General features: G+C 38.0%; 1 protein-coding gene across 2 annotated transcripts; it reads right to left on the bottom strand.

Moving 5' to 3' along the window:
- Nucleotides 1-297: 297 nt before the first annotated feature.
- On the bottom strand, nucleotides 298-21,353 carry LOC131677761 (lysosomal acid phosphatase). Of its 2 annotated transcripts, XR_009303423.1 has the most exons (5): nucleotides 20,688-21,353; nucleotides 20,379-20,621; nucleotides 6,874-7,011; nucleotides 3,289-6,809; nucleotides 298-3,228 (listed from the first exon to the last, which is right to left on the bottom strand). XR_009303423.1 is itself a non-coding variant. In XM_058957787.1 (4 exons), the coding sequence occupies exons 1-4, from the start codon at nucleotides 20,934-20,936 to the stop codon at nucleotides 6,261-6,263; spliced, it is 1,179 nt and encodes a 392-aa protein (XP_058813770.1). In that variant the 5' UTR covers nucleotides 20,937-21,353; the 3' UTR covers nucleotides 298-6,260. The 2 variants fall into 2 exon arrangements, 1 of the variants encoding a protein (XP_058813770.1); XM_058957787.1 differs by having other exon boundaries at nucleotides 298-6,809.
- Between the last annotated feature and the right edge of the window lie 2,169 nt (nucleotides 21,354-23,522).

A 23,522-nucleotide genomic window follows, 5' to 3' on the forward strand; every position in this document is an offset into this window, starting at 1 on the left:
TCAATTGCTTAAAACTTGCTACCGTACTATAAAAAGATGGTTTTTGCATTCCAAATTTTGCTTAGTATAGTTGCCAATCATAATGAATCGAGTCGCGACACTGCACCTTGTAGCTTTAGCATAATTTATGTTACTGAATGAAGTCAGCTGCTGACTGGCCTTTAGCTATTCATTTGAATGCGATTCTATTAAATTTATTAAAGTTAAATCCCATGCTACACTTATTTGTTGTCGATTATTAATCAAATGTAAGATATATCTAACGCAATCAAACGAAATAAAATAGTAACAATTTTTTAAATAAGATTATAATGAATTTGAAACAAATTCAAAACTCCCTTTATAATTTCCTCTATTTTTACGTTTGACAGATGGGTTCTTTTCAAATGTTTGGCTAGATATGGTATACAAATACAACATTTTTAGTTCAAATCTGTTTAAATAGTAAATAGTCTGAGGTGATACCCGGTTCCGTTGCTCCCTTCAGTATAGTTCGTTTGTTCTCCTCTTAGAATATTACGGAAAGAAGTTACGGAAGTTTGCGGCATCCGATTTGCTCTATTTTATTGAGATGCGTGGTATTAGAAGAATCCTGATGGACGCCTTTGAGCAAAGAGAAACAATATTGATCACAATATATACGCGAACGGAGGTCTTAAGGAGGTGGAATGTACGTAATGTTTCAAAGGTTTTCTTTCATTTAATTCCACTATTAAACATAGTGGAATTAAATGGAAGAAAACCTTTGAAACATTAATATTGATCAATGATACTCCATATAATTATCACAGATCCTAGCTGTCGAAATCGTACAAGGATATATCTTCACATTCAACGAGAATTTAACCCATTATAACCCAGCTATGTTAAAACTTTTGGTAATTTATAAAATACTTCGTGAGCCGTCATATTATGCCGAATTAAGTTTGGGAAAAATAAAATATCCACTTTGGAGCGTTTTGTTGCAAAAAAAACTATCGTATGAAATTTCATACGCTGGGCTGATAGGGTATCAAAAAATCATTACATAGAAAATTCGACTAAAATCATTATATTCAACATAAAATCGAATAATATCTTCAACCTTGCGAGATCATTCATTTAGCAGCTTTTTTGAATGATTTTAACACTTCTCTCATCTCTCGTATCGTTTCGTCTCATGATTGGTTCGTTGCATCAAACCATCTTTCCCTCAAACTTTGTAATTATTTGAAGAAAAAGAACATTTTCTTACGAGAATTTACATAAAAAATATTCTGGGTGGAATCAGGTATGATTTGCTACGTATTAAGCATTCGTTAGCCTGGAATGCACTGATTCAACGTTAAAATCAGCGAGAATATTGTGAATCGCCTCCTGGTCCTAAAGAGGAAATAATTTCGCCTTAGGAAAAAAGATATCGGTTCAGCCTAGCGTATGAAATTTCATACATTGAACTACCAGCAGAATTTTCGCAATTGTTTCACCAATTTCTTCCATTTTTTCGCACTGAGCCACATCTTTTACACCTCTCATGACCATTCGTTTACAATCCGAACCAAGAATTAGTGATTTAGAAGAGAAAATTAATAATATGTATTGTTCATATTTTGGTTTGAATTTTGTCCATCTTTGAAATTCGAAAACACAATGGAATTTTATAAAAAAAGATTATTGAGCATACACATTATAAACTATAGGGTATTTATTAACGTTCACAAAAGACCAGAAGTTTGAAAACGCCTTTATTGTATAACAAGTATGATCCTGAAATGTGTTGTTTTTGCGTATGAAATTTCATACGCTAGGACATAATGGGTTAAAAAGATGCTACCCGTAGGATGCATCCAGTCAGTCGAGATTTAGCGTAGTTTGGATTTACTTCATTTCCAACCAAGTATTTTTTTGAAAATTACTCTTGGTAATAAGAGACGGCAATTCATAGGTACACCTAAAACTGTATGGCTGTGCGATGATGTCGTATTTGATACCATCGTATATATAAGAAAAACATCCGTCTTCTCAAGCTTAAATAAATCCAGGACATTGTCGTTTGGAAGTTGATTAATATATAGGAACTCAACGGTTTGTTACTTTTTCTGTAAAAATGGACAAATTGATACGAGCCGCTGATATTTGAAAATTGCTGTTCGATTGGATCAATACTACGTTTTAGTCACATTCGTTTCGGAGAACCTATTACGCCAAGCTCTTTGAATAGAGGAAATATGCTAGCGGAGCATGTCTGCTTCCATTCACGAACAATAGATACAAAGTTGGCCACATCTAGCGAGTCATGGCTGTAGGTATAATTTGTCCACTGGTCTACCAACTTCTTCGGCCAGGGTTTCATTGGCTTCGAATTCATCGGAGCTTTTCAAAGTTAAGAACTTATATGTCGTTGGTGCAGGAGACGCCAGTTGCTAAAAGTTTATTCAAAATGGTCTCCACGGGAATGCGCTGTTTTCAAATATCCAATCAAATCTTGTTTGGAAATCCGGACGTCTTGTACAGTGTGTAATTTTACTAAATTTTTGATTGTCTTTGAACATTATTAGTTTCTTATTCGAGGGACATGTGCAATTTTTTTTTTCACCATTATCACCGAACATGCCATGATCTTTTACTTTGTTGGCACACGAACATCAGGACCACATTGAGCTATGCGGAGGCATGGGAGCTATACTTCTTAAATCCCTCTCCTCGCGACAGTGATTCGGAATATATTGGGTTAAATATATATGGCATATGGCACGTTCCGTATGTAGCGGCGGCAACAGTCCAGCCGGCGCGGTCATCGGGATAGAACCAAATCCGATCGCATATCGGTTCCTCATGTGGCATATCCTGCACCTCCCGAATGTGCAAAAATTCAGTGTATTGATTGCGGCACTGAGACCGCCTTGAAAACAAGAATCGAGCAGGCCCGTGAAAATTTTCCAGACTTTTGGGTTGCCACACGTAACTACTCGTTGTGGAAGCCATATATCTCCGTAATATTTCGGAACCAGTAGTTCCCAATGATATCCATTGTGCCAAATACAAATTAAATCGCCAAGGTCCCATACAAAAGGGTCCTCATTTTTTGGCTCACTGAATAATCAAATTAGTCAACCCTATTCAACTCTTTCGTATTTTTGTATTTGATTGTGCTCTTACTGGGATATCAAAACTTAATGGCCATTTCGGCGTCACAATTGATGTAGGCACCAATTAACAGAGTTGGCATCCGATGAACGCTGTCCTATTCTAAAATGATTAACCAGATCGTGAAACTGACCGTGTACAAACCTTTGCCAAACATTTTACCTCTTGTCTTTTTGACACCTTATCCAATACTTCGTTCGCCTCGTCTTTCACAGTTGTTTGCTTTTTGCAATTCCAAGACCGTCGCGGATGATTTCCTGTATGCTCTCAAGACCCCCATGCCAGTGATATTGTCCGAAAATGGGCACAAATAAATCGTTTGAACTGGATGTATTTTTCCAGTAAACACTATTAACAATATTTGTTATTTTTCTTGACCTGAAAAACAGTTTACACTACCAGGTTATCGTTAACACTAATAAAATTACAAATATTTTTTTGCTCTCGTGAACGGATGTGGTTTTAGTAAATGCTGTTACTAGTAAAGAGAAGAAAAAAACTAAGAAATACTCCCAATCGCATTGCGCACATCAAATGATTGTCATTTGGTTCAGCCCGAGCACTGAAAACAGATGAAATACGAATGATGAACTGCTGTGATTTGGAATGATGATTATCAACGCCATCGTTTACTTTTTCGAGTGCAATCAATTCCTTTACAGTTATGTTTATCATTTGAAAATCGACAACCTGTTCATTCCAATTCAAATATGAAGTCATTCGATCTTGAATTCACTATTTTTTGAATGATTGCCATTCGAAATCGTCAACATCGAGTTTTTAGGCCGTTCATATGATAAATCATACGCTATATTGCAATCATTTTTGTTCAGTGTAGAAGTCGCATGCTTCTATTCGAGCTTTTTGGCAGCCTCCGTGAACTAACTGCATTAAATGATTTTTTTGTGCAGCTCCGTGCTAGTAGCAAACAAAATGGCCCTACCAATGTCTGATTCGTGAGATTGTGCAGGATTTCAAAGTCGAGCTAAGCTTATAAAGTTCAGCCGTAATGGTACCCGAAGAAGCCAGTCTTGTCGTTTTGTTCGAGGCTACAAAACAGTTCGCCAGGCACGTAACTATCATGCCAAATATATCCAACGATCCAGCGCATCACCACCAACACCAAAGGCGATACCAAAGGTTCTTTTCAGAACCACCATTATTACCATACAGAATTATTTGAAAATTTCCCATTCAAACGTGATTCTGTTGAATATTATTAGATTTAAATTAACGTCTCGAATTGAAATCACGACGCTCCGGTTATGTCACAGACATCTTTTTTTTATTGTAACCACGACTAACGGTTTAATATAGATACCCCATTTCAATATTTCGGAAGGAACAGAAGGTCGAGTTTGGAAAGTTTGTAACTTTCATTGTACTTAACCAAATTACACAATGTTCGCACTAATGATTCAGAAATATGACCAGGAATCCTCTATTAGATTTGTAAATATGTATAATTTACATGAATAAAGAAAAATTGATTTTCAGGAATCAATTATTATCTGTTCTGCCATTGGCCAGTACTATGCGACTTCCTCATGCTAACAATTCATTTCATCGTTAGTCATCTCCCTCACCAAGGCCAACAACGCCAACAGAAACGGTCCTTTTCAGGACCACCATCATTTTTGTAAAGAATAATATGAAATATTCCTCGCCCAAATCACCTTTTGTCCGAAAATTCCAATGAGTATCAACATATTTGAAGAACGTGTTCCTTATGTATTCTACATCTCTCCGGTTATGTCGCAGACATTACCCACCCATCCTTTTTTTCATCTTGCTCCCTTATGGAGGTGTTGCTTATACATGTTTCCCAAAAGCGTCTTTGCGGTGACTACGATTTTTTCGTCAAAATTTTCATATTATTGTTATGAATTTTTTAATAATTTTTTTCAGGTGAAAATAGTGATTTTTTGGAAAAATCGTCCCCGTTTCCATAAAGAATTTTTTTAATCGATCGTTCAAGGACACCACAGGTATATATACTAATGATTTTTTTTAGTTTGATGGTTTCTGTTGAGCTGATGGACTGGCATCGTACTCACGGCAAATCTCTTTGAAAAAAAAAACGCGTTTTGTGGAAATTGCTATAGCTTCGACAATTATTAATATTTTTTTATTTTCTCAAGTGGATTTTGCAAATTAGACATTGTACTACGCTAAACGTATAACAAGTATTTCATAAAAATATAGCTACATACCTTTATAAAATTTCAAATTTTTCCCTTTTTCCCGCAGCTCACCATATATATGGGATTCGTCATCTTTTAGTTAGATTAGAGAAAAATATTTTTCACATAGTTTGTAAAAGAAAATTGGTTCCAGGACATAGTATTGAAGATTTGTCCAACCAACATCCTTACAACAGGGATCTTTAGGGGTGTGCGGGTTAAGGCATATTATGATGCAGATTAGTACCGTGAATTAATATCTTTTCCAAGTTTTAGGCCTAAAACTATTGAAATTTTTTTTTAATTTGTTTCCTTTTAGGACAATAACACATCCAAACCCTTGCGACTTGCACGACTCTATAGGTTGCCTTATCAGATCTACCATAGTTTGCAGATGAAACTTGGGATGGCAGGCTTTTAGCGGATTGACAAAGTACCAGATCATGCTGTGTGGGGTGCTGTCCCGGTTAACAATGAGGCGAACGAGATATTTGCAGATACGTCATTAAGTCGGTCAACTGTCAGTTTATTGGTTGAATTTAATTTGTTTTTTTTTTTTAAATTTGAAAATCAGAAAAGAATAATTATGGTTTAAGAATGATATGAGTGCACTCGTAAGGACACCTGCTATTAATAAATACGAAAAACTGGCACAATTTTTTCCAAATTAAAGATCCCTACTACCAATATCGTCTATTTAGGGAGTATTGAATTCTGTTGCAAGGTCAAACAGAAGAATGGTGCAGGTTGAAATAAGTTTTCGCGAGAGAGAACCAATACTGCATCTAATAGAGTATTTATTAGGAAACACGAGCTAAACAGTAATCGTTTTACCATAGAAATTCATACACTTCAATACAAAGTTAACTTACTTCAGATCATAAACAACCTTACAAATATAAACTCAACTAAACTTTGGTAACACAACAAATATGTACAAACATTTTGAGTCTAAACCAGTTGACACAACTCGTCGTAACTCGTAATATGGATTGGTTCCATCAGTTGGTTAAATTTGGTCAACGAGCATGGATTGCCACAGTTGGGAATATGGAGCTCCTTGGGATACTTATCGTCACTGTTGAAATAGTACACAACCTTCACCTCAAAGTCGTCATCGAACGTTATACTGTGATGCAACTCGAACACTATCGTCGCGGCAAACTCCGGTTTCCCAGTAGTCTGATCGATCACATTCAGCGCTCGCATCAGATTGACTAGCGTGACATCGTGCCCCGAATAGACAAAGATCGACCGTTCGGGCATAAGTATACCGGCACGCTTGCGCAACATATTATCTAATAGTTCGCTTACGATCGCACCACCCTTGATCTTCTTCATCAGGGGGGTCTCGGTGAACAGGGCCAGGCTGCGTTCTGCAAGAGGAAGCATTTTCTCCGGGAATATCGTTTCGCTCCAATCAGGAAGTTCGAGACCAGCGTTTTTCTCGATCTCTAGCGTATTGTATAGAAGCTCCACATCTAGGATGGTGCTTATGTTCTTAAAAAAAGATGTATGTTTTAGAATGATATAGTAGATAATGGATAGGTTGATGTTTTCTTACTTGTCCGGTTGATATACTAAGCGTTTTGTACAAAGCCGCGCTCTTTTCGTTCAAATCACGTATGTCTTTGGGAGGATACGACATCAAACGTTGTAGCGACTGTTCGTAGCGTGGGCAGGGCTTTTTCTGGGCTAGTATCTAGGGAAAAAACATTTTGAATATATTAGAAGATTAATATTATTATTACAACCTGGGACGGGACCTGCGGATTCGTGTTTTCTTATTCTTTCTTTTTGTTTGTTACATCTTACTTCTTCGATTCACACACACTAATACTTGGTGTAGTTCAAGAAATGACATGACTTTTTTAAAGAACAAACAAGAATTGAATTTTCAAATTTTTTTTTGTGAATCCATGAAGTGCAAGGTCAAAAATTGCGGTCGTAGTAAAACGAAAAATCCGGAGATGACTTTTCACAATTTTCCGGTCAATCCCGATTTGTGAGAACAGCGGGAGAAGTTCACAAGAATTAACGATCTCGAAATTAATGAAAGCACTATCATCTCCACTATCATTATTGATCTAATGATTAATTTATTGAAATATTTGAAAAAAAAGTTAGCATTTTCTTAATTTCAAATAGAATACTCCCCATATTAATCACTCTGAGGACAGCCGGTTCAATCTGACATTTGCGTGCTGGATCAATTCGACACGCGTTTTTTTTCTTTCCGCAGGTCCCGTCCCAGATTACAACATATTTTTTCCGTATCATTTTATTTAAATTGGAAATTTGTTGAACCGTTGAAGTTTAGCATCGATTTTGCTCGAGATTGAAACTGATTTAGTTCGATTTTAATACCTTATTCTAATCGTGGCTGTTTTCGATTCTATAAAATAGAAAATATAAAAGAGAATCCGCGGAGGTCATTCAAAGGATCATCTGTCAGCGCAACTGAAAAATGTCCTTTTTCCGTATTATCACACTTATGAGTGTTTACAATGAATGCAAGATTCGATCGAAAGCGCTTCGAACAAATAGCAAGCTCAATCGATTTTGTCGTCAAAATTGAAAATAACCTCTTTGGGGAGCTTGGGTTGCTTATATATCCTTCCGACCATAATATCGTATAACAGATACACTTAATATGTTTATCTACAAATGCGATATGATACCTGGTGCAGAAAGTGCACTAATTACTCGGCCATCTTCTTTCATAGAATTGTCTGCTCATGAAATCATATTTCGTAGCCAAATATCACATGTGCTGCCATAGCACAGTGGGACGAGCCCGGACTTAAGTCCATATATGAATGTTATGCGATATTCTCGCTAGTATTTTTCTCCTATCAGCTGAGGCATCAGAGACATTTTTGCGATGATTTGAACGTAAAATGAATTTTTTACAGCTTTTTAAGGGCATATTTCAGGTGTTTTTTGCATAATTTGACCATAGAAACTACATCCGGTTATTTTCGTTTTTCAAAGAAATGGTTGATTTTATGCATTGCATTACTTCACCAAAATTATCCGTGTGATAAAATTACATCATAAAATCGCCAAAAATAAGTCACTAGTTGGTTTAGTTAGTGTTTAGATAACTGTTTGTCATAAATTTTTATTGAATTCGAAATTCTAATGCGATAACAACAACGACGCCCGTGAATGCCCGCGATCACACTATACTCATTCGAAAGCTTTTAATTTTCTCTTTCAAATAAGTATATGCTAGTTGTGCAAAAACTTGCGATAAGCAGTCAAAATTTAAAAAAAAAACTGTGAATGGAGACGCATGGTTATTACTGATATTGAATTTGAATAATCACTTTATAGCTAGAATAATGACACGAATACATGCACAACTGTCAAATAATATTGAGAGCATGATGAACAAGGGTTTTACTAGTGATCAAGAGTAAGGAGCCGAGTGAGAAGTATGTTTTTAAATGATAGAGGCATTAAGAATGTTTGAAAATCAATAAAAAATTTCAACCATCTGAAATAGGTTATAAAATGTTTCTGGAACTATTTCTTGCTAACTTGCGCAATAACTGTCAAATAAAGTGAATACAGTTGAGTTCTAGTCGTTTGGTGAGAGTATTTTGATCCGAATTTGTATAGCACTGATATAGCTTAAAGGTATGCGATATTATCCAAATAAAATAACACCATTTTTAAATGAACCATATATACAAAAAAGGGCTTTGGATTTATTTTCATTTAAGATATGAAATAATCAATCTAAGTAACTTAAAACACACCTACGAAAAAAATCGTTGACCATCTTGTTGATTAGTGAATGCAATAAAACATTCCACTAAGACGCTCAAAATGTTTGTTTTGAAAATGATAGAAAATGTAGCTTTCATATCGAGTAACCCACTAATGAATTAAATGTTCCAAAATTAGTCGAACACATCTTATTTGATCCGTGAAAACAAAATAGTCATTTCTGAAGCCCCATAATGAGATGTCAAAATCATTATAAAAGACAAAATATTTACTTTTGAGCTACTATAATAAGTAGTAAAGTTAATTTCTATTTTTTTAATTAAAAAGCTGCACAACAAAATAATTTTTTGAGCCACTCTAACGTATAATGATTTTTTTTGCATGTATTAATATCAAAAACGATTTAGCACACGAAAATTAATATACACAAATTCTAAGAAAGATTTCAAAAAAAAAATTTTTTTGAGACACCCTAATGATTCGTAAACGATTATTTTTGAAATGTTTTAATATCAAAAACGAATTCAGCGTACCAAAATTACATAAAATCGTCCTATTTGAACCGATACGGCAAAGTTTGGACTTTAGTCCACCTTTTGTTCTAAGTCGTGCCACTGTGCATAGTGTAGATGGAGAAAACGACGAGGATGGTGGAAGAGTAGTGGGTACAAGGCCAAGTTCTCCCTGGATGGTACTAAAATGATAAGCAAAGGGGAAAGTAAGGGTTACATTCCCCTGCTTTTCTTGCTTATGAGGTTTTAATTTGGTGCTATACTGAGCCGGACTCTATCCGGGCCGCCGCAAAAGTAACATCTAACAGCGGTTGTGGGTCCAGAGCCTAGCAAACGTCCATCGTTGGACCCGTGTTGAACGATTTTGAAACAATCTTTTGGACGTCTCAGTAGGAATATATGCAACTCGACGCAAGAGGAAACGACGGCTAAAAACAATAGCTCAAATACATGAACAACAAGAAGGAAAACTACGCACAAGGAAACAGGTAAATGATAAGAAATCGTTTACTTATTTATTAGCTTCTGATTATACACAAAATTACGATACTAAGCACAATTATTTTGCTTTTCTTGTCACGTTTCAGCAAACCAAAATCTCTACTATCTCTTAATTGTCTGCTTCCAACTATCCTCTATGTAATGTATCTTAAACTTGTGGGACTGGTTAACAGCCGGCGCCTGCTTGTGGAAGAAACCTAAGGGTGCTTACAGAGTGGCGGCGAGAGGCTGAGCTGGCGCTGATGCTGACATTAGAATGCGAGAAACCTGCTTGCTGTAAACCAAATGGGTGATGTCAGAGTGAAAGCTGACATTAGAGTGCGAGATGCGAGAAACCTGCTTGCAGCATATTATATGGAGCCTGTCAGAGTGAAAGCGGGCAGTCGGCGCCGATCCGCTCGGCTTTCACTCTGACATCACTCATTTGGTTTGCAGCAAGCAGGTTTCTCGCACCTCGCATTCTACTGTCAGTACCAGCCCCTGTTCAGCTTCTCGCGGCCACTCTGTAAGCACCCTAAGACAAGACATGACAATAGAGGGGGTCGTTTTTGTTCCAATTTTACGTCAGAATGTTCCAGCTCCTGATTGGTTGATTCTGACTTTTTGCACCCCACGCAATGTTACTGCAGGGATAGCGAAATGATGTTTGGCAGTGTTGCTATATTTATAGGAAAATATGTAACTACTTTTGACAAATAATATTGTTATCGGTAAAAGAGTAAAAATGAAAAAATGAAGCAGAATTTTTGCGACAAAGTAGAACAAGTATCTATCACACGTTTGCCGTATACGTGGTTAATTAATTTAAACAAAAATAAGACAGCAACCAAACCGTAATCCAAAATTCGTCAGAAAATGGTTTCATCAAACCTTACTAAACACCCATGACATGGAAAAACGGTGCCCTTTATTGATATGTATTCAAAATACAAAATATTGCAGGCATAAAATAAATTAACAAGAATCCATTTTCATTTTAAAAAATAGCAACACTGTTCGGAAGATTTCGGCAGGGTAGAAATCTGCGAAAAGAAGAATATAGAATGAAAAATAAGAAGCCAATTGTCACGTCTTGTCTGAGGAAGAAACTGGTGTGCTATACGGACTGGCACATGCGAACAGTTAGGCTTAGTAGGTCCTCATTTTGACAGAGTCAAAGAATAACTTCTTTCGTGCGAATTGGAAAGGCAATCTCAGAAATATCACGCATTTGGCATGGGATTTAGATAACGGAAAATTTTTCATCGTTATTTCTCCAAACTGCCAAAATGAAACTTATGATGCTTTTAATAATACCATCAGTCAGGCCCGTGCGCAAGGGTAGCGTTTTGGGGGTTCAAACCCTTCCCATGAGAGTTTATAATTACTTTAAAAAATTATCAACCTTAGAACGGTTTTATAGGGGTGCATTTGTACCCCAGAGCTATTTGCATTCCCTGTTATTCCGTCACGGTTTATTTAACTTGAAAGTAATCTTTATTATAAATCAATTTGACTATTAAACTTCCATTAAAGCAGGGTAAACCTATTTGTTTCACTTGACCAACTTAACAGTGCCCGCTTAAAGTTTGTCTGGGGTACCCCACAAATTCTTACGATAGTGTTTTGTGATGTTTATATAATTCGGAAAATGCATTATATCTTTTTTTAAAAGCAAAATATCGACACATAACGGGTGCTCAATAAAAATGAGAGTTTTTTCAGTCATGTAGTTAAAAAACAATTTTTTTTCAACGTATTCAGTATTTTTGATTTAAAAAATAATGTTTATTCTTCAAAAAACCTGTTTTAATCCTCCTAACGGTGCAATTGTGCCCTTTCTCATTTATCTAAACTATTATTTGTTGCCTGGTTACGTTCAATGTAACATTGTGGAAATGTCTATTACATTCTTATCACATTACCCTCTCTAATAATAAAAAAAATGCTCGATGACCCTTGCTAAGCCGATCTCGCTAATTTTCAACTCATCACTTCAATCAGGTGTCTTTCCCGACTGTTGGAAAAGTTCCTATATTTTCCCTGTATTCAAAAAAGGCAACAAATCTAATATTAGCAACTATCGAGGAATCTCTGCGCTGTGTGCTATTTCCAAATTGCTAGAAGTTATCGTTCTAGAGTTCATAACCCATAGTTGCTCCAGTTATATCGCTGAGGAACAACATGGCTTTATGCCAAAACGCTCGACCAGCAGTAATCTTGTCCTTTACACATCTACCATTGCGCGTGCTATGCAACAGAGATATCAAATTGATGCTATATATACCGATTTTTCTGCGGCCTTTGATAAGATCAACCACCGTATCGCTGTTGCTAAACTTGAACGTCTCGGATTCAATGGTTCACTGCTGCTTTGGCTACGATCATATCTAATCGGCCGTAAAATGGCTGTGAAAATAAGCGATTCAACATCATCATTTTTTGCCGCTACTTCCGGAGTTCCACAGGGGAGTCATCTCGGACCTTTTATTTTCCTTCTTTATCTGAACGATGTTCACAATAGTATTGAGGTCCCTAAACTTTCTTATGCCGACGACTTCAAATTATTCCACATCATCAAAAGTAGAACTGATCAGGAATTTCTCCAATCACAGCTTAATAATTTTGATACCTGGTGTATAGCAAACCGAATGGTCCTTAACGCCTCGAAATGTTCGGTAATATCTTTCTCAAGGAAACGTTCACTTCTATCGTATGATTATAATTTATCTGGGATAGTTTTAAAAAGAGAAACTGTGGTGAAGGATCTTGGGGTTATGCTGGATTCAAACCTATCGTTCAAAGAACATATCGCATACATCACCGCGAAAGCTTCCAAAGTTTTAGGTTTCGTATTTCGTGTCACAAAATCCTTTAAAAATATACAGTGCTTGAAATCGGTCTACTGTGCGCTTGTCCGCTCCACCCTTGAGTATGCATCGGTTGTTTGGTCACCATTTTACCAGAATGGTGTACAGAAAATTGAAGCAATCCAACACAAGTTTGTACGCTTTGCCCTTCGTCATCTCCCATGGAATGATCCAGAAAATTTGCCGAACTACAACAGCAGATGCAATTTAATACAATTTGATACACTAAGTGTTCGCCGAAATGTCGCTAAAGCTTCATTTGCTTCTGATCTAATGAAAGCCAATATTGATTGTCCAGAGCTTCTTCGGACTCTAAACTTCAACACCAGAAGCCGAAATTTGCGAACTCATAATTTCTTTCATTTACCTGTTTCACGGACTAACTATGGTTATAATGAACCCATTTCCAGCTTCTGTCGCATATTTAATCAATGTAGTGATGTTTTCGATTTTCACCTCTCCCGTTCTGTACTTAACCGTAAATTTAAACGAATCCTATCTAGTTCATAGTATAAGAGTATCCCATGTTTGTTTTGTTAGCGTATGTTACCTGTAGAATATCTGTTAGTTTAAGTTGAATATGATGTTATGTGTATCATTAGGATTTGATGTAATCTGTTGATGCGAAAAGATGAGGAGGTTTTATGCCTATTCAAGAGAGAATTTGTTATGTTCTGCTTGAACGGGCTTTTCCCTGCTCCAAACAAACGAAATAAACGAAATAAACGAAATTTGATAAGCAAAATATAATATTTATATAGCTTGATCAGCATGAGTTCAATGTTGTCTTCATGTTAACTTCATGACGGAGAAGAGAAGGGATATAATTAGTGGGAGGGGGAGAATGCGTCGGGAGTCATCTAAATTATTTTAGTATACGGGGTGGATGAAGGGAATGCAGGAGGGAGGTTGGTCTGAGGAGGGAGGAAGGGGTGGTAAGCGAAGGGGGGAAATTGAGAGGTAGGAGGTGGAGGAGTAGATGGAACTTCAAAATATACCTTCCATTTGAGACTAGGTTTGTGAAAATTGGTTCAGTCATCACCGAAGTGGCTTTAGATCTGAAATATACCCGGAACCCGGGACTTCCGGCATTATCGATAGTGGACAATATATTCCAATAATCTTTGATTCGCCATCAGTGATCTAGGTCTGCGAATCGAATCAATTTGATGTTCATTTCAATAGATTTTAAACCTGAGGTATTACAATTGTACTAATTCATATGAGAAATTACTATGTGACCGCAATAACCAACCTGTAACTCCCAAAAGTCAGAACTGAATGAAATTCAATAACAGTTATTGGGAGTATTACATCTTTCATTGGAAATCAATTTTGTAAAAATCGGTTTGCTGGAAAATAGGTGTGACATTAGCTCGGGAACTTGGCGAGTTCCCAGGGGGCATCAAGATACGTCATGGGTGACCAATGTGGTCAAAACTACTTTGATTGGTTTAGTGATCTAGTGATCCATTAGTGATCTAGACCCGCAAATCCAAGTAATGTTGAACGTGTTTGAATATGAATATGAGAAAGGGAAAAACGTCAATGAATATTGGAGAAGGGGCCCTGCTCAGCCGTGCGACGCAACTTAGTCGCGATGCGCGCTGGACGGCACTGACGTCCATCTTCCGGATACAATTCCGGATCCTGGTGGTCAACTGCTTCGTATCCTTGGCCCGCCAATTATTTTTGCCGGCAAGTTGGTCGGGTTCCTTGCTTTCGGCACGTACGGTATCTTTTTCAGCTCAAGATACTCCATCGTCTTCTTGGCGTAATGGGAAGATGCCTTTTCCGGCCAGAAGCCGTACTTCCCATCCGCATGATGCTCCTTTAAGAACGGCAGAAGAATTTTCTCAAGACACTCCTCCTGGTACACTTGTTGATTAATGGTCAGACCGCTCGGCTTGAACCACGGCTTTGAAATCCTTCTGTCCAATATGGCGATGTACAGCATAACTTTTTTTTTCAAATTTATGCTTAAACTTATATTTTACTTCGGGGGTGTGGCGGACTTGTCGCTAGAATAGTAGCTATCATTTCCTGGAATGTGTCTTCGAGACCGGAAAGTAACTTTCGTCGTCCAGCACGAACAACGTCCCGCGGTAGTTCTTCGTCATCCACTGGCACTGCGATTTCACTGTCGCTATCTGCTCGTCCGTGCACTCGGGGGACTGAGTCTTCTTCCGACAGATGATGTCCTCCATCTTGAGGGTTCGGTGAATTAAGGTATGGGAGCAGTGATATTTACGGCCGGCGTCACGCAAACTCGTTCCGTGCTTGTTGTCAAACAGCTTTTTCAACGCTTCCTTCTTCTTCTTCGTCATTATCCTCATTCTTCTTATTCTTCGGCATTATCTTTCTTTAACGTAGGGGTTAGGTAACTTTACATAGAATGCGTATGCAAGGTTGAAATAAATCAGTTAAGTAGTTTTTGAAAGGTAGTTGACACTGCAAATCGTGTTTTTCCAGAGATGTTCTACAAAAAGATTCATCACCGAGTCGCTTGTCGATATTTTTGCATTGAAAAATTACATAATGTTATTGAAATGATACATTATAATGTACAAAAGTTTGGATATAAATAGAAGAAAAAAATGATTACTTTTAAATGCGATTATTCTGGGAATCAAGTTTAACAGTAAATCCGCTGTAAAAAAAACAGGTGAAATTGTTATAAAAACCCTTAACGAATATCTTTGCTCTTAACGATCAGCAACTTATGCGCCACCCCCAGAAACTGAGAGGTTGCTGATGTGATGTTGAGCCTCGGCTAGAGACTCTTTCTTTGGGCGGGTTAACAGTGCTCAAACACCCGAAAACAATCAGTCGTCCCAAATGGTCAACCAGAAAACGGGTCCTAACTGTTTCTATTGCGCAATGAAAGGAGATCCAAAACAAACAGCAATACGAGGTAAAATCAAAGAACTAAAAATCCTCATCTCCTATAAGGAATCGTCCACAGCCTTGCAGAAATTACTCTGATACCTCGGTTAGCATTTTCGATTATATTAGGTATGTGGAACTTGCCTATCGTGACGTCACTTCTGTCTTTTATCTAGGTTTCACAATTTGCTTACAGTTAATCTGACCTGAATTCTCGTAGTTTTCTTGCATGCAATGGCACCAATTCCGGAAACCCGGCGATTCCTTTCGGCAGCTTCGGTGCGCATACACCCTGATGTAACTGGACGATCGGATCAGTGCAGTTTTGAACAATGCAGCATTCAACGATCACGTGGCTGCGGTGCTCGATGTTTCGACGAACGCACGAGGATCACCACCAGATGTCAATGGCGGCGATGATTTCTCGGCCGCTTCAAGATGGCGTACACATCGGTTGCATGCGGGCGGCGATCAAAGGAACGGCGCGCCAATCGCGTACGGGGAATAACGGTGTTTGGCTGGCTCGATTAGGTGGTGCGTCGGTGGGTAACGCCAACGCCTGGAAAATCGAAGGGTGGTCTCTCGCACTAAGGGTGGTTCGCAGGGTCCGTCGGCCCCGATTAAACATCTACGTGGTACAGGTTCGGCTAACACGGACGTCGTTTCTATTCGGCCGTTCTCGGTGGGTAAAGTCCAACTACGCTTGCGCACGCATAAGCACCCACGTTGAACAGTGGGTTATTTCCTGTTCAACAGTTAAATAATTTAAGCGGCGAAACGTCGAGACACGGTTAAATTCTTACCTGTCACTTGTTTCACCTAACCATACACTACTGACTTTTGGCACTACAATGCGAGAAGCTATCTTGCGCTACTGAATATATTAAAATAAAATTCATACGAGAAGTACAGCAATTATATACCTTTCTGGGGATGCTGGTAGCTAATCCCTTTCTATAGTACGACAGATAATGAAGGTCAGCTTAATACTTTTAAACTGCTTTGCTTGACGATTTCCTTGCAAATGATCCATCAACCTCCCGTAACAGGCAAAAGGCTCCAAATCTCGTTGTCAAACAATACGTGAAGTATTGGATGCAGTTTGAATTCAATCCCATCTCATTTTTCCCTGTCGGTCTAAGTGAGGCCTTCTTTCTCCTACTCACAACGCTCAGTGGGTTATTGTTTTTCGACCTAGTGGTCGAGATTTTTCCCATGCCTATCTTTTACCATTTCCTACTAACCATTTGCGAAGGTGATGAGATCGTTTTGTGGAACTCAATAATTTTGAATACGCGCGCTCAACAATGCTGCCAATGGCCGCAAGGTGGCATTATAAGCAGCTGAAAACTGTAAAACTTTTGACAGCATAACGCTTTCGTTTATGTGATATGCCTAGGGTGTACTTTACAAAACAATGTAAAACAAGGTCTTGACTTCCAAAATCGACAACCGAATAACATCACAAATCGTTGTAAGTGGCTTCCGAATGCATGGAAAAAAGATTTTTTCAATGTTACATTCCTTAACGACATCCCTTTTTTTCGATGTAAAAATCGGTTTTATAATGAAATTGATTGTAGAACCAACAAATTTGATTGTATTTTCTTTGTACATTTTCCAACATATCTGATTCCTTTTATATCATTGTGATGTAACAATAAAAATTTCATTTTTATTCATTGTGATGTAACAATAAAAATCGTTGTAATTCCGTTATGCATTTTTATTCGCGTGTACTTGTATCATTTATGTGGTTTTCGTTTGAGGCGAAACTGAGTCAGTTCCTAACCCCAACTGCTGTCAAAATGTATGAACTGACAGCGGTTGGGGTTAGAACCTGACTCAGTTTCAGGTTCAAGCGAAATCGCCATTAGATTGGTCTATTTCGTTAAATGTTGCGCGCGGTTTTGAAGGTTCTAATTAGCATATGGATAATAATTACCTAAAAGAATTTAATTGCCAAAGATTTGCTAGGCTGTATATTTTTCTTGTGTTGATTTTGTTGGCTATTTTCGGCACATTTAAGACTAAAAGAAATGAAAGCAAGGAAATTGAAAGACGGATAGGTATTCTAGAGTGAATCAGTTATAAACATAAAACGGAAAACTAGGACTAGGCAGGCTCATATGAACATGATCGAAAGGAAATGTGAAGACCTTTGCCTTTTGCTAAGTAGGAGTTGGGCGTTGCACCCAAGTCTACCGCATGGTCATTGATAGACCATAACTCATCATCATGCTTTACCGGCGTCGGCGGTAGTTTTTGAATGGAGTTAACTGCCATCCAAAAACTACTTAACCGATTTATTTCAAACTTTGTATACAAATTTTATGTAAAAAATACCTAACTCCTACGTTGAGTTTTTGATATAATTTCCAACGAGAGGTTTTATTTGCTCATTTGAAATAAAAATTGCTATTTTTCACGAAAAATTTTGTCATTTTATGAGTAACAAAACCTCTAATCGAAAAACTAATTAAAAGTAGGGTTTAGGTATTTTAGCCCTTAAAGGCGCAAACCATTTTTTTCAAATTTTCTGAAAATTGTCTCTCTGCTTTAATACGTTACTATGATAATTTTGAGATGGTTTTCGTGATGTTGTTTTAAAACAACACTGCGAATTTAAGGGTTAAACATGGTAAGTGCATGCAAAGTTTGAAATAAATCGGTTAAGTAGTTTTTGAATGGCAGTTAACCCTGCAAATCGTGTTTTTTTCCAGAGATGTTCTAAAAAAAGCTTCGTGACTGAGTCGCTTGTCGATATTTTTGCATAAAAAAATTACACAATGTTATTGAAATGATACTCGCAAATGATATTCGCAAATAAGTGTTTTATTTCACGCTGAAAGGGTGGGGGAGATGAAAAATTAAAAAATACCCTACTTATTTAGTGTACGGTCACTTGGAAAAACCTGTTTTAATCCACCTAGCGGTGCAATTGTGCCTTTCTCAATCATGAACACGAGAATTTTTGCGTTGTTTATATTCATTAAAAGCTATCAAATGCATATATTACATTTTATTATTATACATGCAATGACGAATATACAAGAAAAGAAATCATTATTCGAGTTCTAAAATTTTGTAAAAGTTTTCTTTTACAAAATTTTAGAACTCGAATAATGATTTCTTTTCTTGTATATTTGTCATTGCATGTATAATAATAAAATGTAATATATGCGTATATGCATAAACAGCCACGGTAATATTGAACTGAAAAAAGGTGCGAAATCGGTAGTCCCAAAAAATCTATTTTCATAAAAAAAAATTTTTCATGCTAACATAAAATCTCGACGTTTCATGCATTTTAAAGATGTTTGGCATTAAAAATACGAATTCGATTTCTGAAATTTTGAGTTCTGGCTTATATGGGAATTTCATGTGACCGGACGGTTCAGTCTATATTTCCGGAACCATATAAGCGATCCGTGCGAAATTTTATTGACACCTGTGGGGATAATATCATTTGGGACTAAGTTTGCGAAAATCGGCCCAACCATTTCCGAGAAACTGATATGAGTTTGCTAGTTTTGAAAGATGGCCGCTTTTCCCGGGCACTTCCGGAACCGTCTATGGTGGTCAATATAGTCAACGAAAGTTTGTTTGGCCGTCAGTGACCTAGAACTGCAAATTTAAGTTGTTTGAGAGACATTTTAGCGAAATTTTTACCCTTTATGCTTTCATCGGAGTATCGGTTTGAATCACAATTTGCTATGTGATCGCACGCCACAACCCGTAACTCCGGAACCGGAAGTCGGTTCGGGATAAAAATTAATAGCCATTTACGGGGACGCAACATCTTTCATTTGAGAATAAGTTTGGTTGATTCGGTCTAGCCATCTCCGAGAAATCGCTGTGACTGTTATTCTGAATTTGGATACTTCCGCCGGGCCTTCCGGAACCGATGATGGTGGCCAATGTGACCAAAGAGACTTTGAATGGCTGTTAGTGACCTAGTACTACAAATCCAAGCAGTTGTGGTCACATTTTGGAATTTTTTTTACCATTATACATTCATTGCAGAATTTATTAAAATCGACATTTTATGCGTGTTCGTACTTATCACCCTGTAATTCCGGAACCGGAAGTCGGATCCATTAGAAATTCAATAGCAGCTTATGGGAACGTTGCACCTTTCATTTGGGACTAAGTTTGTGAAAATCGGTTCAGCAATCTGAGAAAAGTGAGTGAGATTGTGTTCGCGTACACACACAGACGCACATACACACACATACATACACACACAGACATTTGCCGAACTCGACGAACTGAATCGAATGGTATATGTCACTCGGCCCTCCGGGACTCCGTTAAAAAGTCGGTTTTCAGAGCAATTGCAATACCTTTCTATTGAGAAAGGCAAAAAGATAGCATCGTCAGTATCAACACAAAACATCAGCAGATTAACTATCAGTTTCTTGATTCGTTCAGCTGTCAACTTGTCGAAATTATAAGAAGTGTATCTTTGTAGTTGGATCTTTAGTGAAGATAGAATAGAATGATAGAGCTGAGTCAATCAATACATGACCGATTCTCTCGTTACATGACAGCATATAGAAGATTCCCCTTCAAGTACTCACCGTGTCGCGATCCCTGTCCAATGTATTGATCGCTACTGGCTGCCAAGGGATGGGCAACGGATTAGTATTCTCCAACGGGGGCAAAAAACCCGCCATGAAGCTCTGCGTGCTCATAATACACCGTTCAGCATAACTGCTCACAACGTACATGTTGTTCTTCGAGTATAGACCATTCGGGGGTAACAGACGATAATACCGTGGACGTAGATTCTTCCCCAAGTTGTACATTTGCTGTGAACCTCGCTGAAAATCAACAGAGAAATGACAGCTTCCAGGAATGAAGACACCAACATAGAATTAGGTACATACCTCTGATAAAGCTCCCAATCCCCCAGTCCACGGGTGATTACGGTGAGGATCATTAGGGTAAAATTCTGTCGGCGAGCGATCTCCGTGGCGAAACATGATCGCTATCATTCGAAGTGTACGCAATCCCTCTTCATCGGTGCTATCACCGAACGCCAGATAGGCAAGCATCACCGCAAGGCAGATGCTGCCTAGAAAGAACACCGACACTGTCATTCCCCGTTTACCCTTCTGCCAGCAATCCCATGTCATGGTCAGCGGACGTCTGGGCAGAGATTCAACGAGAGTACCACGTGCTACAACCAGGGCTGCACTTTTTGAAGATCTATTCTTACACCTGAAATTAAGTCTCAGTGTGGCTATATCTGGCACTATTTTACATAATTCACGACGAAAGATTAATTAGATCGTAGATGATTTCATTCGCATAAAGCAATTCTCTTCCACTTGTAGTTAAACACGTTTGTCAATACATACTAAACTTCACATATTATTAAAATTCATTATCTTCCATCCGCAGTAAAAAATAAAAACCAAAATAAACACGTATGGCTATCAGTGCAACAAGTATTATCTCTGAGACTAGAGCATCTGCTACTTGAGACGTGAATTGGCACTTCAAATTTACCACTCACACCAAGTTGAGGCGTCGCGACGGTTCCGCTGCCATTCAGAAATACCAATGCAAGCATGTATGTTGAATTATAGCTACACCAGCAGTGCGTATTATATACATACACGTGAAACAAAACAAATGAATAAGAGGTTTGGTGTTAAATGCTCCTCAAAAAAGTTTGTTCATTTTGTTTTCTCGACCAGTCATCGTTACCTTTTTTAAACTGCGTTGTCCAAAGGCTTACAATGTATATGAATGTGAATTCTATAGCTCTATAGGTAAACTTGAGCCACAAAAATGGCATAAAATAAATTCACTTTTTAGACTTATGTTAAATATTGTACAACGACTCAAATTAGAAATAATACGCCGCTATGCGGAATGGTTATTTCACTACAATGGCTTGCATTGCGACTGACTTATATGATCTTGTTATTGGAAGGAGATTCTCGAACACTACCGTGGTACTTGTAAGCGAAGTTGCTTACCGACCACCCAACTCCATTTTGGCCCTTCATACAACAACATGCTGATTAGGGTCAGTGAGTAATGCTTGATCGAATTGTTCTGTAAGGACTGTTCAGTGCTATCGGCGGTGGTCCTGCTAAAATTGGTGGTAGTAACACACACACACATAATTACGTATTGTACAATGTTCATTTTAAAATCGAAATTTCGAACCCCTGCCAATTTTTTTTCAGGATCCGCCCATGAACTTCGCATCATTGCAGCAGCGATCACAAATGGGACAGCATGGAGACGATGGTATGTGTTATTCAAGTTATTCCTGCACTGCATGAGCCAACAGCGTGTAGCTATCGGGAACGATATTGTATTGCACAAGTATGAGGTTGGTTGAACACTAATGCATCGTTTGGGAGCTTTTCGCTCACAGTTCGAGAGCGAAAAAAACAGAATCAATTCCGCTCTCAAAGATTGGGTGAATATACAAAAGGTCCTTGGTGTTTTGCACGGGATTTTTGCATATTGATCTATTACCGCGGCCCTTTAATTATGCCTGATTCCGACCTCTGCATTATGTCTGAATGAGCTGAAATTTTGCCTAGATTTTTTAAGGTGCTTTTTCCGACTCAGGTCAAAATTTGCATAGGGACGTTCGTCGAAGTGGTTCGGCGAAACTTCAAACAATCTCTCGCTACTAGAGCATTTCCTTCCTGTTCGAAAGCGTTGTACATGTTTGGTCCACAAAACGGAAAACATATCGATCATCGATAATTACCGGGGAATTTCAATCCGGTTTGAATCTCCGATCGATCCGGTGATAACACTCGATAGTTTCTAAACTTGTAACAGTTAAGATAGTACCAGCAAACCAATCGTGTGAAGCGGAACGGTCACCAATCACAAAATATCCAGTATCTAACTATTGCTGCAAAACGATAGGCCCTACTGAAAACTACCCTTCTGAACTCTCCCGCTTATGCGCCAGTACAGTTCAAGGATGTACTGCGGGGGAGCGTGTGATTACCAGCCCAGCTAAACCTCTCAGGGCAGTTCAGGTACGAACTACCACAACCAACTAGATATGAATTATGAATATGAATGAATTCAACGATACAATCCAAAAAACCTTAACCCTCTACCCAACGATTGCCCGAATTGTGAAACGAGAAGGACTACAGGACGGTTTATACTATTTTGGCTAGACATACACACTTAATTTAAATTACTGGGTACAGTAAAATTTTGCTGGGGTTTTGAACAGCAAACCGTTCGGTAATCAATTCAGTAAAACAATTTGGTACCGAACTCTCCGCAATCCGTTCTATCCAAACGTCAAAAAACACTGGTTAGTCAGCAGTTTCCTCTGAAAATGGCGACTTGACAGATGATTTGCTGTACCTGTTTTGAAAGTTTTTGACGAGGTTCGGTAACGTTGGTACAATTTTGCCGAACAACCTGTCAGTATTTTACTGGATAATGTTCATGTACCGAAAAAAAACAGAAGAGCTGATAAATTCAGTGAAAAATATTGCCGGTTTCAGTAAATTATTCGAAAAATTACTGAAAATCGCTAAAAAATGAAAACTATTCCGCAAATTTTTAAACGATTTGCTGACAGCTCCTTAAAAATATCACTTTACTGAGCAAGTCGTCAAAAGAAATTACTGAACAAGCTTGGGCTTGGTTAGTGTGTAACTTAACCCTTTCGATTATTTCTACTTGGATCTGACCTGTTTGTTTCCGCCGTTTATGTTGCT

The sequence above is a fragment of the Topomyia yanbarensis genome, chromosome 1, assembly GCF_030247195.1.
Source record: "Topomyia yanbarensis strain Yona2022 chromosome 1, ASM3024719v1, whole genome shotgun sequence".
In the NCBI taxonomy this organism is placed as follows: Eukaryota; Metazoa; Arthropoda; class Insecta; order Diptera; family Culicidae; genus Topomyia; species Topomyia yanbarensis.